At 48.1% G+C, this 12,461-nt stretch overlaps 1 protein-coding gene across 1 annotated transcript in view; it reads right to left on the minus strand.

Annotated features, from left to right (window-relative positions):
- Positions 1-12,461, minus strand: part of DISC1 (DISC1 scaffold protein) — a 193,043-nt gene that overhangs the window by 155,317 nt on the left and 25,265 nt on the right. Inside the window, exon 3 of the mRNA XM_016196007.2 lies at positions 8,550-8,697. Coding sequence (XP_016051493.2) covers positions 8,550-8,697 — 148 coding nt within the window. The remainder of the gene's footprint in view (positions 1-8,549; positions 8,698-12,461) is intronic.

Genomic DNA, 12,461 nt, shown 5'->3' on the forward strand with positions numbered 1-12,461 from the left:
GCACACTTGCAGGGTCTCACCACCTCCACATTTCTCAGAAAAGAAAATGAGTGGCTCACCCTAATATATGTTGTGCTTTGTTCATCTCCTTTCACTTCTAACCCATTTCCTTCCTTCCTTCCTTCATTCATTCAGAAAAAGGAAAAAGATTATTAAGCTCACCTACTATGTGCCACGGCCTGTGCTTGGGTGCTAGGGACGCAGCCGTAAACAGATGTGGGTCCTGCACAGCGCGGGGGACAACTCACCAACGGGAAGATGCAGGCCGCGGGTAAATGCTCCACCCAGGCTCGAACCACCACCGTAGGAGCTGAACGGTGGAAGCCGCCCTCCCACGTCCTAAACCCTCACCACGCACTTCAGTGAAGCAGCCCTAATATTTTTAGAAACCATGGTAGAAAATACGTCGCTTGGCTTTTCTAAGTTAGAGCAGCAGCCACAGGAAAAGGAGCCTGGCCCGGATTCCTGGGTTTCTCTGAATCGTCTTAAAAATGCTTACTCGCTGCAACATCCCACACTTTAGAAATTTAAGGGCTGTTACTCTCTGTTCCACGTGCTTCAAGGCAAAGAACAATAGTAACGGGAAACATTTTACACTGACACTGACAACAGTCAAGTAAACGCGCATGAACTGAGCATTTACTGTGCACCTGACACTCATTTTCACCACACTCGCTTCTCAGCGCAGGCCCAAGGGGAAGAGCTCAGCGCTGCGGGTTTATCAGTGAGGGAACCGTGTCAGGGAGGTGAAGGGACGGGCGCCTCGCCACGCAGAGCAGTCAAGGGGTGAGGGCCAGTGATGCGTGCGGCTGATTCCGCAGCCACTCGGGTCCCCGCGGGATTGTAAACGGTTTCCCCTGCTTCCCGGCCTGTGCGCCGCACCCGCTAAGTCCCTGGCTCTGTGCTCAGCGGGGGCAGCTGAGAGCGGCGGGCAGGGCTGGGCACCAGCGGGAGGAAACAGCCACAGCTCCAGCCGCAGTTCCTCCTTCAGGCCGTGTGTCCTTGGACTTACCAAACCTCTCTGAGCCTCACCAGCCTCATTTTTAAGATGGGGAGGAGGGTGGTGATGTGAAAATGGCTGCAATTTATTCAACAAATGACCACCGAGCACCGACTTGCGCAGGCCCTCTTGCCCGCTGCTTACCGTCCCTCCTGTCGCAATGCTTACACTGGGCAATGAGCGCTGTGCTCAGGTCCAGTGGGTGACAAAGATTATAGATGGAATGTTTCCGAATGGGAGTTCCTCAACAAGTTAAAAATGGAACTGCCTCGTGGCCCGGCGATTCCACTTCTCGGTATTTATCCGAAGAAATCCAAAACACTAATTTGAAAGGAAAAATGCAGCGTCCTTTACAATAGCCAAGACATGGAGGCAACCCAAGTGCCCATCAACAGGAGGCTGCATAAAAAAGCTGGGGTACGTGTATGTAATGGAATATTGCTCAGCCATAAAAAGGAATGAAATCTTACCATCTGAAACAGCGTGGATGGACCTCGAGGGTATTACGCTAAGTGAAATAAGTCAGACCGAGAAACACAAATACCCTATAATTTCACTTACATCTGGAACGTAAAAAACAAAATAAATGAACAAACTAAACAGAAACAAACTCATAGATGCAGAGAACAGATTGATCGTTGCCAGATGGGAGGGGGTTGGTTGGGGGGGGCTGGGTGAAAAAGGTGAAGGGCTTGACAACAAATTGGCAGTTACAGAACAGTCACGGGGATGTAAGTACAGCACAGGGAATAGAGTCAATAATATTGTAATAACTAAGTATGGGGCCAGGTGGGTACTGGAAATACCAGGGGGATCACTTTGTAAAGTATATGATTGTCTAACCACTGTGCTGTACACCTGAGACTAATACAAAATAATACTGAATGCAAAAAATATACTTTTGATTTTATAAAATATAGACAGTTTCTGAGGATCTTTTGGTGTATCAGAAGAGGACATCTCTGGAGCGGAACCATCTTCCTCTATTGACGTCTGTGGGAACTGGATACGCTCCCTTCTCCGCCCCTGGGTCTTGCCTGTTCATATAGCCCCTCACTCTGGAGGAGAGAGGCTGGGCCATCTCATGATGTTGTCTCCACTGAGCAGGACCTTAGCAAATATTTGTTGAATGATTTAATGAATCCAGGTCCTAGAAAATCCAGAACTCGTTTATATTCAGCTCTCTATTGCATGAGATCACTTCTTTGCACAAATTTATTTCCCAGTTTGCTCTGCTTATGCAAATATTAAGTTTCCTGAATTTCCTAAATAGATACCATCTGGGTCGGGATGGGAGCTGTTGAAGGAAATCAACATCTAATTGAAATTAGCTAAGAGGAGCTACAGGTGGGGAACTGGGAATTCTCCCTATTATGGTTAATCACATTCATTACTTAATCCACCAGGAAAGCCCCTGTGATTAACCAAAACTCCTCCGTCTGTCTCTCAGGCTTTGACTCGGGTACAGAAAGCCATCCACAGGTGGCTAAGCGACGCCCCAGGACACGCGGCAGCTCAGTAATGAAGCAAGGGACCTGTTTCCGTCTTTCCGACCTTCTGTCCTCTGAGCCCTGCTGCCTCTTCCTTTGACAGTGCTGTTCCCTTTATATTTAATGTTCTCAACTTGTAATCCCCAGTGTCAGTGCAAATTAGCGGTGCTGCTGTAAACTAATCAGTATGTAAAGCAAGCACATCCCTGGAGCAAAAATTAAAGCAGGAGGGTGGGATGTTATAGCAGCACTCAGGGGGCCGGGGACTCGGGGTGTCTCGGACCCCAGGCTTAGACCCGAGGTGGCACACAGGCCCCCACCTGGGGCTGCCCACTGCTGGAAAAACCCTGGCCTTTCTACTTCTGTCTTTTCTTCCAGTCATTTGTAAAATAAGATCCCACAGCCCTGAAAACGACTGAGCTCCAAGTTGCACAGGGGACCATTTTCTATCCCCGGGAGAGCACGTGCCACGTGACGTTTGTGAGCTCAAGTCACGCCAAGAAAAGACTGAAACACCAACTGGGTGTCAGAGCTTCCTGAGCCTGGTGGCACATGAGCGTGTGCCTGTGATGCACCCACATCGCCACCTCCTCCCCGGGGACCTTCAGCACCCATCCTCTGCTCAGAGAGCCACCTTCGGAAGCACCTGGAGAATGCCAGCCAGGCAGAGGGCAGGCCAGGCAATCCACCTGCCAGGACATCCACGCAAGTGGCTCGTGGCAGTCGCTGTGTATAACAGAGGGGGCCCTTTCCCAGACCCAAACGCCAGGCTTCATTGTGCGAGAAAAGTCAGTTTTCCAGTCAAGGAAAGGACCCAAACTTGCGAGGCCCATGCTCTCACTGTCACAGCGAAGAAAACCTGCGGCAGGAGGTGAGTGGGCCCTTCTGAAAACCTTTGCTAATGGCTGTTCCCTGCTGGCGGCCGCTCTATCAAATTCATGTCGTGTGACTTACGTGTCTCCATCTCTCCCACTGAGAAGATGGCCATAAGTGTGTTTTAAATCTAGAAACAGCTTTCTCATCCAACAGTCACAAATTACGGAGGCCTCTCGGAGCGCACAATCTAACACTGTAAAACTGCCAGGCGTGATATAGGTCACTGCAGTCCTGCCTTTATACGTATGATTTGGGTCCGAAAAGTAAGAAGAATGGAGTAAAAGTCATACTCCTCGGGAAACTGGGCGTCGCTGTTTTATACACAGAAGTGACCACCCTGCGAGGGGACACAGGCATATTTATGGGGTTTATAACAGCTGTGCCCAACCAGCTGGCTTCAGGACACACGTCAGGTGAATCTGAGCGAAAAGAGCGACGTGGGAGGCCTTTCTGGAAACTTCCATGTATAATCCACTAATTCTGAAACAAGTCCGAGGAGCCCTCTGCGGCTTGCCTCTACTTATTTCTCTCCATTTCCCTTCCTCCCTTCTCGTCTGGAGGCGACGACAAGGATCAGCAGCGAGCCTCGTGGGACTGGGACACGAACTCCACCTCAAGCTCTGATTCAGAAACATACCCCGGTTTGCTGGTAATAACGATCGTTTTTATGCCAAATCATTTTTTATCTCTGGTACAATGTCTGAAACATCAGTTTCCAGTCTTTATACAGTGTATCTTCACATCATCTGTAAACTTAGAGCTGACTGTCACTGAATTCTATGGCACAATGTTCCCAACATGACAATTAAATGGAAATAAGGAACCACATGTTTCAAAGGGAACAGAGGAAGAACCAACCGGAGGGAAAAGGACTCAGTCCAGAAGCTTCATGCGCTGCACAACATTTCTCTCTTCTGTTCCCATCGGAGAGAAAGTATGTGCGCAGGAAACGCTTGGCCAGGTTCCACCTTGACAAGCCCCACTGGAAACCATTGTTATCTTTGTTTTTAAACTCGCCTGTGTTTTGTTTACTTGTGTTTTAAGCTGTCCATTGGGAAAGGGCCTTTAATAAAGAACATTTTGCACACACCTAATTTAGGTTGTACATACGACCGATTTTACTGTGCATACGGGGAAACCACGGGGGAGATACAGTCAGAGAAATGCAAAAATTAATGAGAAAATTATAGTCATACATGTAAAAATAAGCCAAACCCCTCTCTTAGGAGAAGGGGAAAAATAACTCTCTTTTGATTGGAGCAGGACATCGAGGTGGAATCTTCCCGTTGCTCCAGAATTAGAAGGGCACAGGCCTAAACGCCCCCATTCCGAATCTCCAGGGGCTGCACAGGCAATGCTACCACAGTCACCCATCGCTCTCAACACACAGCCCCACTGGCCGTGCAGGAGGAGAAATCTTCCTGAGAGGTGTTCTCCCCGCCCTTCCCCGGCCATGGGAGGAGGGGGCAAAGAGGGAATATGCTCTCCACTCAAACCAAACGAGAGGAAATCGCCCAGCTGGTATAGCTCAGTGGTTGAGCGTCGACCCATGAACCAAGAGGTCCCCTGTTCGATTCCTGGTCAGGGCACATGCCCGAGTTGTGGGCTCGATCCCCAGTAGAGAGCGTGCAGGAGGCAGCCGATCAATGTCTCTCTCTCATCAATGTTTTTATCCTCTCTCTCTCCCTCTTCCTTTCCTCTCTCTCTAAAATCAATAAATTTTTTTTTTTTTTTTTTAAAGAAAGAAAGGAAATCCACTAGACTCGGTCAAAAGACAGGGAGTGCCCTGCAAGATGGAAGACTGGCATCTGATTCTCCAGCCAAGTTTGGGTTCTCTTTTTTTTTTTTTCTTCTTTTTTTTAAATCCTCACCAGAGGATATTTTTTCCATTGCTTTTCAGAAAGAGTGGAAGGGAGAGAGAGGGGGAGAGAGAGAAACATCGATGTGAGAGACACACCGCACACGCCTGACCGGGGCCAAGCCTGCAACCGAGGTACATGCCCTTGGCTGGAATTGAACCCGGGACTCCTCAGTCCGCGGGCCGGCGCTCTAACCACTGAACTAAACCAGCCAGGGCTAAGTTTGGGTTCTCTTAATAGCAACATCTGAGACAAGGATCTGAGTCGGTGCTGCTTTTTTGGAGAAGTAATTACAACAAAACTAAGAGTGAGGGAGCACGAAAGAGGAAAAGTCAATAAGCGGAGCACTAATGTGATAATCACCAGATGGGCGACTGGGACTCAGTCCTACTAGGAACCTTCTGGATAAAGGAACTGGAGAGCCATGGGGGAGAGAGAGGGTCTTTAATGGGCAGCCTGGTCGCCCACTATTCACTGTGGCAAAGACACGTGAGCTTCTCATAAATCAAGTTTGGGTTCTTGATCACAAGAGTTATCCTCACAGCAAGTGTGTCATTGGGCAAGGGGACCCCACAGAAAGAGGCTGAGTTTATGTGAAAAGTGGTGGCTTCCCAAGTGAGTGGAGGATGCTTCATTCTCACTGGGATCTGGGCAGCGGGAGGCCCTGTGGTGTCCACTGGGGAACCTACACGAGTCCCATAAGAGAGCAAGTGTGTCAACACCTACGTACTGGGGGTTCCCAGCCTCTAGTAGCCAGGGAGGCAGCAGTGACCAGCAGGGAGAGGATTACAGACACCAGACAGGGAAAGGTTTGAATTGAGTGTATAATTGACATTCCTGGACCGGATGAATGAACAGCAGTAACTGAAAATGACCCAGACATTTCTCTTATCCGCTCAAGATATCATAAAGAAGTAGGAGAGCCCGGCCGGGCGTGGCTCAGCGGTTGAGTGCCAGCCTAGGATCCAGGCAATCAGGGTTCGATTCCAGGTCAGGGCACATGCCCGGGTTTCGGGCTCAATCAATGACTCTCTCATCATTGATGTTTCTCTCTCTCTCTCTCTCTCTCTCTCCCCCTCTCCCTTCCTCTGTCTAAAATCAATAAAGATATATTTTTTAAAAAAAAGAAGAAGTAGGAGAGATGGGGGGAGGGAGGAAGGGGGAAAAGGTATCGGGGCAATAAATGGTGACAGATGGACACCATACAGTGTACGGATGATGTGTTGTAGAACTGTGCACCTGAAACCAGTATAATTTTGCTAACCAGTGTCGCCCCAATACATTCAACAAAAAGTGAAAGAGAGAAGTAGTAGAGATGTATTCAATGGCACAGTGGAGACTGGAGAACAGAGAAACCATGCTGCATGGGTACCCACTGAGTCGAGGCACCCCAGTGACCCCCGTGCGTTACTGAGAGCACCCGTATCCGCTACTGAAGGAGCCTGTTAACCCACGAAGGCAGCAGCTAAAACTCCCTGGGCTGCAGGGAGGACCCGAACAAACTGGGTGTGATTCAGGGTGGTCTCCTCCCCAAGCCTCAGGGAATTATACTGCTTTTCAGAAAGTTGAATTAAACAGGGGTTATGATGAACACAGTGACAGTAAAAATTAAAACTGAAGTACCTGACTGTACATGGGTGATCACATTTCCTTCAATCTTATTCTAAAGGAAATTTCGTTAACCTGAGATCTGAAGGCCCCTGGAGAGGGGGCGGATCGGGGCGTGCCCCGAAACTGCACGCACCCGCTTGTGAGTCTGTGCACCTGTGGTTTGGTGACAGAAGTCTGCAGCTTTCACCAAGTTCTCAAAGAAATACTTGATCCCAAAAGGTTAGGAGACACTTCTTTGTGTTATTAATTCGTTGAAAATTTGCCAAGTCAATACGACTATCTTATTTCCACAAAGGAAGTACCGTTCATTGGAAAGCATCCTGTTCCCCCCGTGACTCGGAGCCCCTGGCCTGGGGGAAACCTTCCCGCCCAGGCTCCGGGCTTCTGTGAGCTCCAGCCCAGCACCAAGTCCCCCCGGTGGCCGCTGTGAAAACTGCAGGCACAGCCCCCAGGTTAGGGGAGACCTACAAATCCAGACAACCCTGTTGATGACAAATGTCACAGGCTAGATGGGCATTCGGCATCCGAAAGACAATTTTCAAAAAATTATTAATAACTATGTAAGGTTAATATGCATTAGAAAAATGTAGGAAAGAAGTTGATTTGGGGTAATTCTAATTGTGTTAAGAATAACGCAGGTGGATCTGGCAAAAGAAAAGCCAAGATAATACATAAATAACTGGAGTTTGGCAAACGGCGATCTCACTCAACCCTCTTGTTTTCTGATGAGGGGAGTGAAATGGGCAGAAGTTAGGAAACTACACCGGGTTATTATAGGGGCTAGTGGAAGGGATAGGACCGCAACTCAGGTTCCTGACCTCCAGTCCAGGGCTCTGTCCAGATACTGTGACAGTGCTTCTTGCTGGGGGGTCAGAAGAAAGGCTGAAGGAGCCTTTTCTCTCCAGCAACTGAACACGTTAGAGTGAAGCTTCTCTCTCTCTCTCCCTCTCTCCCTCAATGGACATTCACACACACCTTTGTCCACCTAAACACATATGTATCACATTCATTCAATGAATATCCATGGAATACTTATGGGCCAGCCACTGTTCTAATCTCTAGGCAGAAAAAGTAAAGACAATAGAGCCTTGTCCTCAAGGATCTTGTAGTCTTTCAGGGTAGACAGATAGATATTCGAGGAAACAGATTTACTTAAGACCCAAGACAGGGAGATGTAATTCGAGGTGCTCCAGTAACTCAAGTGGGGAGACAGTGTGACTTATGGTCAAGGCTACACAAGAATGGTGGTGACAGCAGTGGGTTGTGTGCAAGACCATAGAATTTAGAAACATTCAGAGCACGTAGGTAACTTGTAATGCTTCAGCATGTGTGGACTGCAGGACAGAGTTTCAGCTGGGAAGATAAGCGTTCCGGAGATGATGGGGGTGATGGTCGCACAACAGTGTCATCTACTTAATGTCACTGACTATACTCTTAATATGGTTAAAATGGTAAATTTTATGTTATGTATATTTTATCCCAATAAAAATTTTTTTAGTTGAGTTACTTTTAAAAGCACTTAGTAACTGTTATGCAGTGTTTGTAAAAGAAATAGAAACACAACACAGCAGCAGAGACTAAAAATGGCCCAAAGAACAAACGACGGGAGGAATTAAGTAGAGAGTCAGGTCTCTCCAGCCAGCCCCTCCCAGCTCTTCACTACTTGGGAGCTGAGAGAGGCAGACGGGGGGGGGGGGCACCCCAAGTACTCACTGCTGAGCAGCCAGGTGCAGGGCGGCCTCGGCCTGCGCTCCCAGGTGGACCAGAAGGCTGCTAAGGACCGGCTGCTGCGAAGGGAGCTGGAAGTGCAGGCTGCTTTTCTCTTTCTCCAGGTCTTCCAATCTTTGTTTCAGCGTCTCAGCTAGAAACCCAAAATGAAGAGAGAGAGAGGAATAACTAACCATGAGACGGAAAACAGGCAATCCAGGGTCCCTGAGCTCCACTGCCAGTCAACATCCACCTTGACGACATAATACAGAGGTCACTGGTTTCTAGGCCAGAACCTCCATCTCTCAGTTGGTGCTTTTAAGAATCTCCTGTCTTTCTACTGACCATACAGCCCTCCTACCTTCCACTTTTCTTGCAATCGGAGGGTACAGTTTATATATTTATGTCATGGCCATTATTATGACCATCACAGAGAAGGATACTTAATATCAATTATTTTTAAAACCATAATGACTGTTTGGGAGAAAACCTGCTAATTTTGATGAGTTCTATATAATCAGCTGAAAAAAATCAGTGTCCAAGTGTTCATCTTAAGAATGTTTCCTTAGCCTGGCTGGCATGGCTCAGTGGTTGAGCGTTGACCCACGAACCAGGAGATCACAGTTGGATTTCGGGTCAGGACTGAAGGGTCACAGGTTCGATTCTAGTCAAGGGCACGTACCTCAGTTGCAGGCTCAATCCCTGGCCCCAGTTGGGGCATTTGCAGGAGGCAACCAATCAATGTGTCTCTCTCACATCTATATCTCTCTCTCTCCCCCCTCCTTCCACTCACTCTGAAAAGCAATGGAAAAAATATCCTCGGGTAAGGATTTAAAAAACTAAAAAAAACTTCAGTGAAAAGCAATAAAGCCCTTACCTGTGTGCGTTACGATAACACTAATGCCGTCATAATATAGTGCTGAAGGCGATTACATGGGGATTAAGACAAAGTGGGGTCTGAACCTCGGCTCTGCCACCAGCTGTCTGACCTTCAAGTTACAACTACTCTCAGCTCCAGTTTGCTAATCTGTAGAACCCGGGCTAACAACAGTATCTACATTACAGGGTCTTCTGAGGATTAACTGAGATATCTATGCGAAGCACTTAGCGTCATGCCTGGTACTCTGCAGGCGCCCAAAAGGACTGGCTCTTATCAGTAGGACCATTAGGTCCTGTATCCGAGTGTCCACAGGGCAGTTAGACCCCTTCTGGCCCCCCTCCGCCGCCGGCCGCATTCTCAGCTGTACCGTCCCACTGCTGGGGGGAAAGTCCTGAGAACACAAGCTGATCCAACAAAATAAAACACTGGAAATGAGACACTGGCCGCCACAAGTCATACTCACCAGGAATCCCAAGGAAAACATAAATTCCCCCAGGAAATATCTGTGATTAGCTATGTTCTAGGGAGCAGCCCACCTTCAAAGTATGGCTATCTCAGGTTGTTTCTATCCCATGATTAGAAAAGCGCACTAGGATGGCCACCATGGATCTTACAGTTTATATCATCTCTGGTTTTTAAAGCATCTCCTACTCCGGCCCCTCGAATGGCTATCAGCTGCCGGGGTTCCACTCATATGCCAGCACCACCTCTGGCTGGTACATTCTACAGGTTTCCCCAAATTACACCCCATCACTAATTAGATGCCCAGGCAGAGGGGCTCGCGGCCAGGGTGATGAACCCAGTGGGCATGGCCACTGAAAGGACTCCGGTATTTACCCCGAGGCAGATGGGCCCCACTGGAGGGTCTGGAGCAGGGCAGTGACATGATCGGCTCATGTTCAGCAGGGAAACCCAAGTGCTCTGCTGGGAAGACACCACAAAGGGCAGAAGCCTAGAGACCAGCCACAAGGTTATGGACACAGGGTGCGGGAGAAGGCAGAGGTCAAGGGTGACTCCAGTGTTTCCTGCCTGAGCTACCGGAATGAAGTTAGCACGAGCCGAGCAGGGGGGTCTGCTGTGCCCTCTCCCAGAAACTCCCAGGCAAGTCTCCTCTTGTTTCAGCTCAGTCCCTTCCCGGGCCCTGCCAACCCTCCGGGGTCCCTGGTCTCTGTGCTCCCGAAGCACCCTCGGGCTTTCCCTGCACAGGCGCCGTATGCTGTCTCCACTTGTCCAAGGGCCCCTGTGTCCATGAGAGAGGGACAGCGTCTCCACGCTCGTCATTGGTTAGGGACTGATGGGGATGCTGCCTGGCTCAGGGTGAGAATGCACAAGAGGAGCCCAACTAAACTCAAGTTTAGATGCCCTCAATCTGTCTGTTTTGTATATTTTCATCAGCCACTTTCAATCCTTGTCACTAGCAACTGCATGAATATAAAAACGTAAAACTCATCAAGTTGAAAATCAAAGCTAAGCTGGAGGAGACCAAAGAGACGTGACGACTACGTGCAACGTGCGTCCCCGCACCAGACAAGAGGGAAGGACAGCATTGGGATGGCTGGTGACATGCGAATGGGTCTGTACACAGGCTAGAAGTGGCGCTTCAATGCTGATTTCTTGATTGGGGGAGCAGCAGGTTGGTGGCATGTGGGAGTGTCCTTGTGCATCACATCTGCAGCTGCTCTCACATGGTGAGGACAGGGCTTGATGGTAACGGACATGTGTACCCAGTGGGGCATCAGAGGGAGGGAGATACACAAGTTCTTAGGCCTAATTTGCAACTTTTCTGTAAGTGGAAAATTATTTCAAAACAAATTGTTGTTAAAGATTATAAAGAAATCACCACATTGCTATTAAACACTGTGCGTCTGACTTGCAGGTCCCTTCATTCGTGTGAATCCTCCTACTGCTCTATTTGACCCAGGGGCAGAGGAATCCTAACTTGCTTCCTCTGGCTTTTCCTTTCCCTTAAACCTCGGCGAGCTTTCTGCAGACACTGTTAACCTGATTTGGGTCTATAGCTCGAGATTGGAAGCTGGGATCGCAGACACTGCTGCACAGCAGACACTGAATAAAGGAGGCTGACAGACAGATCATCTGACTGACAGACAGCAGTAATGTTGGAAATTTTGACTGCATTTGTAAACATAGCTGAAGAGTAAAAACATGCAAACAAGCGCAAAGTTTACCGTGGAAGACATCACCAAGCACTAAGCATGACTGTTCATTGGGTAATACATTCTAATTGAGGCTATATAGTCAATGTATGTGTCCAACATGCCTTGCCTCCAGGACCTCAGCAATAAAAGTGCTAACCACCATCTCATCGCGTTCTGGATCAAGGAAATGTGTGTCTGATGCTACTATTACATATTAATGTTTAACTAGAGGGTCAGTGCTCATCTGTTTTTCCTCAGCACGTCGGTACTGAGCGCCTGTTACCTGGGGTACACTATAGAAACAGAATGAAAGAAAAGCACTTTCTACACCTGTGAATAAATAAGCCTTTACAGAGCAGCAAGAAATCTTCATACATAAAGACATCCCGCCGAATAAATTCGATTCCCACCACCTTGCTCTATCGGGGGGAATGATAGATTATATGGAGTAAACCGTAGTCTTGGCTGTGCAGCCTCTCCATCCCAAGGAGCCCTTTAACATGAAGAGGTAATCAATGTCTTCATAAGTCATTTTTCCTTGGTTTTTACATAATGTCAAAGATATGCTATTCATTGAGAGCTGAATATTCTAATAATTCCTCATTACCATGCCCATCATGCGAAGATGACCAGTTTACAAAAGTCAGGCTGTAATAAAATGCAGTTCAGGCTAATGTGAGCGTGACCGAGCTCGTCTCTGACACATCAGAACAGTGGAATTTGTTGGCCTCATTATCATAAAAATCAGCCGCCACTGGGACACCAAAGACTTCAAGCGTAATGCTCATTTTTGAGCATCGATTTTATGCCCAACACTAATATATGCATTTTTTCTGAGCTTCAGAATAACTTGTAGAGTAGGGATAAAAATACAGAAAGTAA

This window comes from Miniopterus natalensis, chromosome 21, assembly GCF_054644295.1.
Source record: "Miniopterus natalensis isolate mMinNat1 chromosome 21, mMinNat1.hap1, whole genome shotgun sequence".
In the NCBI taxonomy this organism is placed as follows: Eukaryota; Metazoa; Chordata; class Mammalia; order Chiroptera; family Miniopteridae; genus Miniopterus; species Miniopterus natalensis.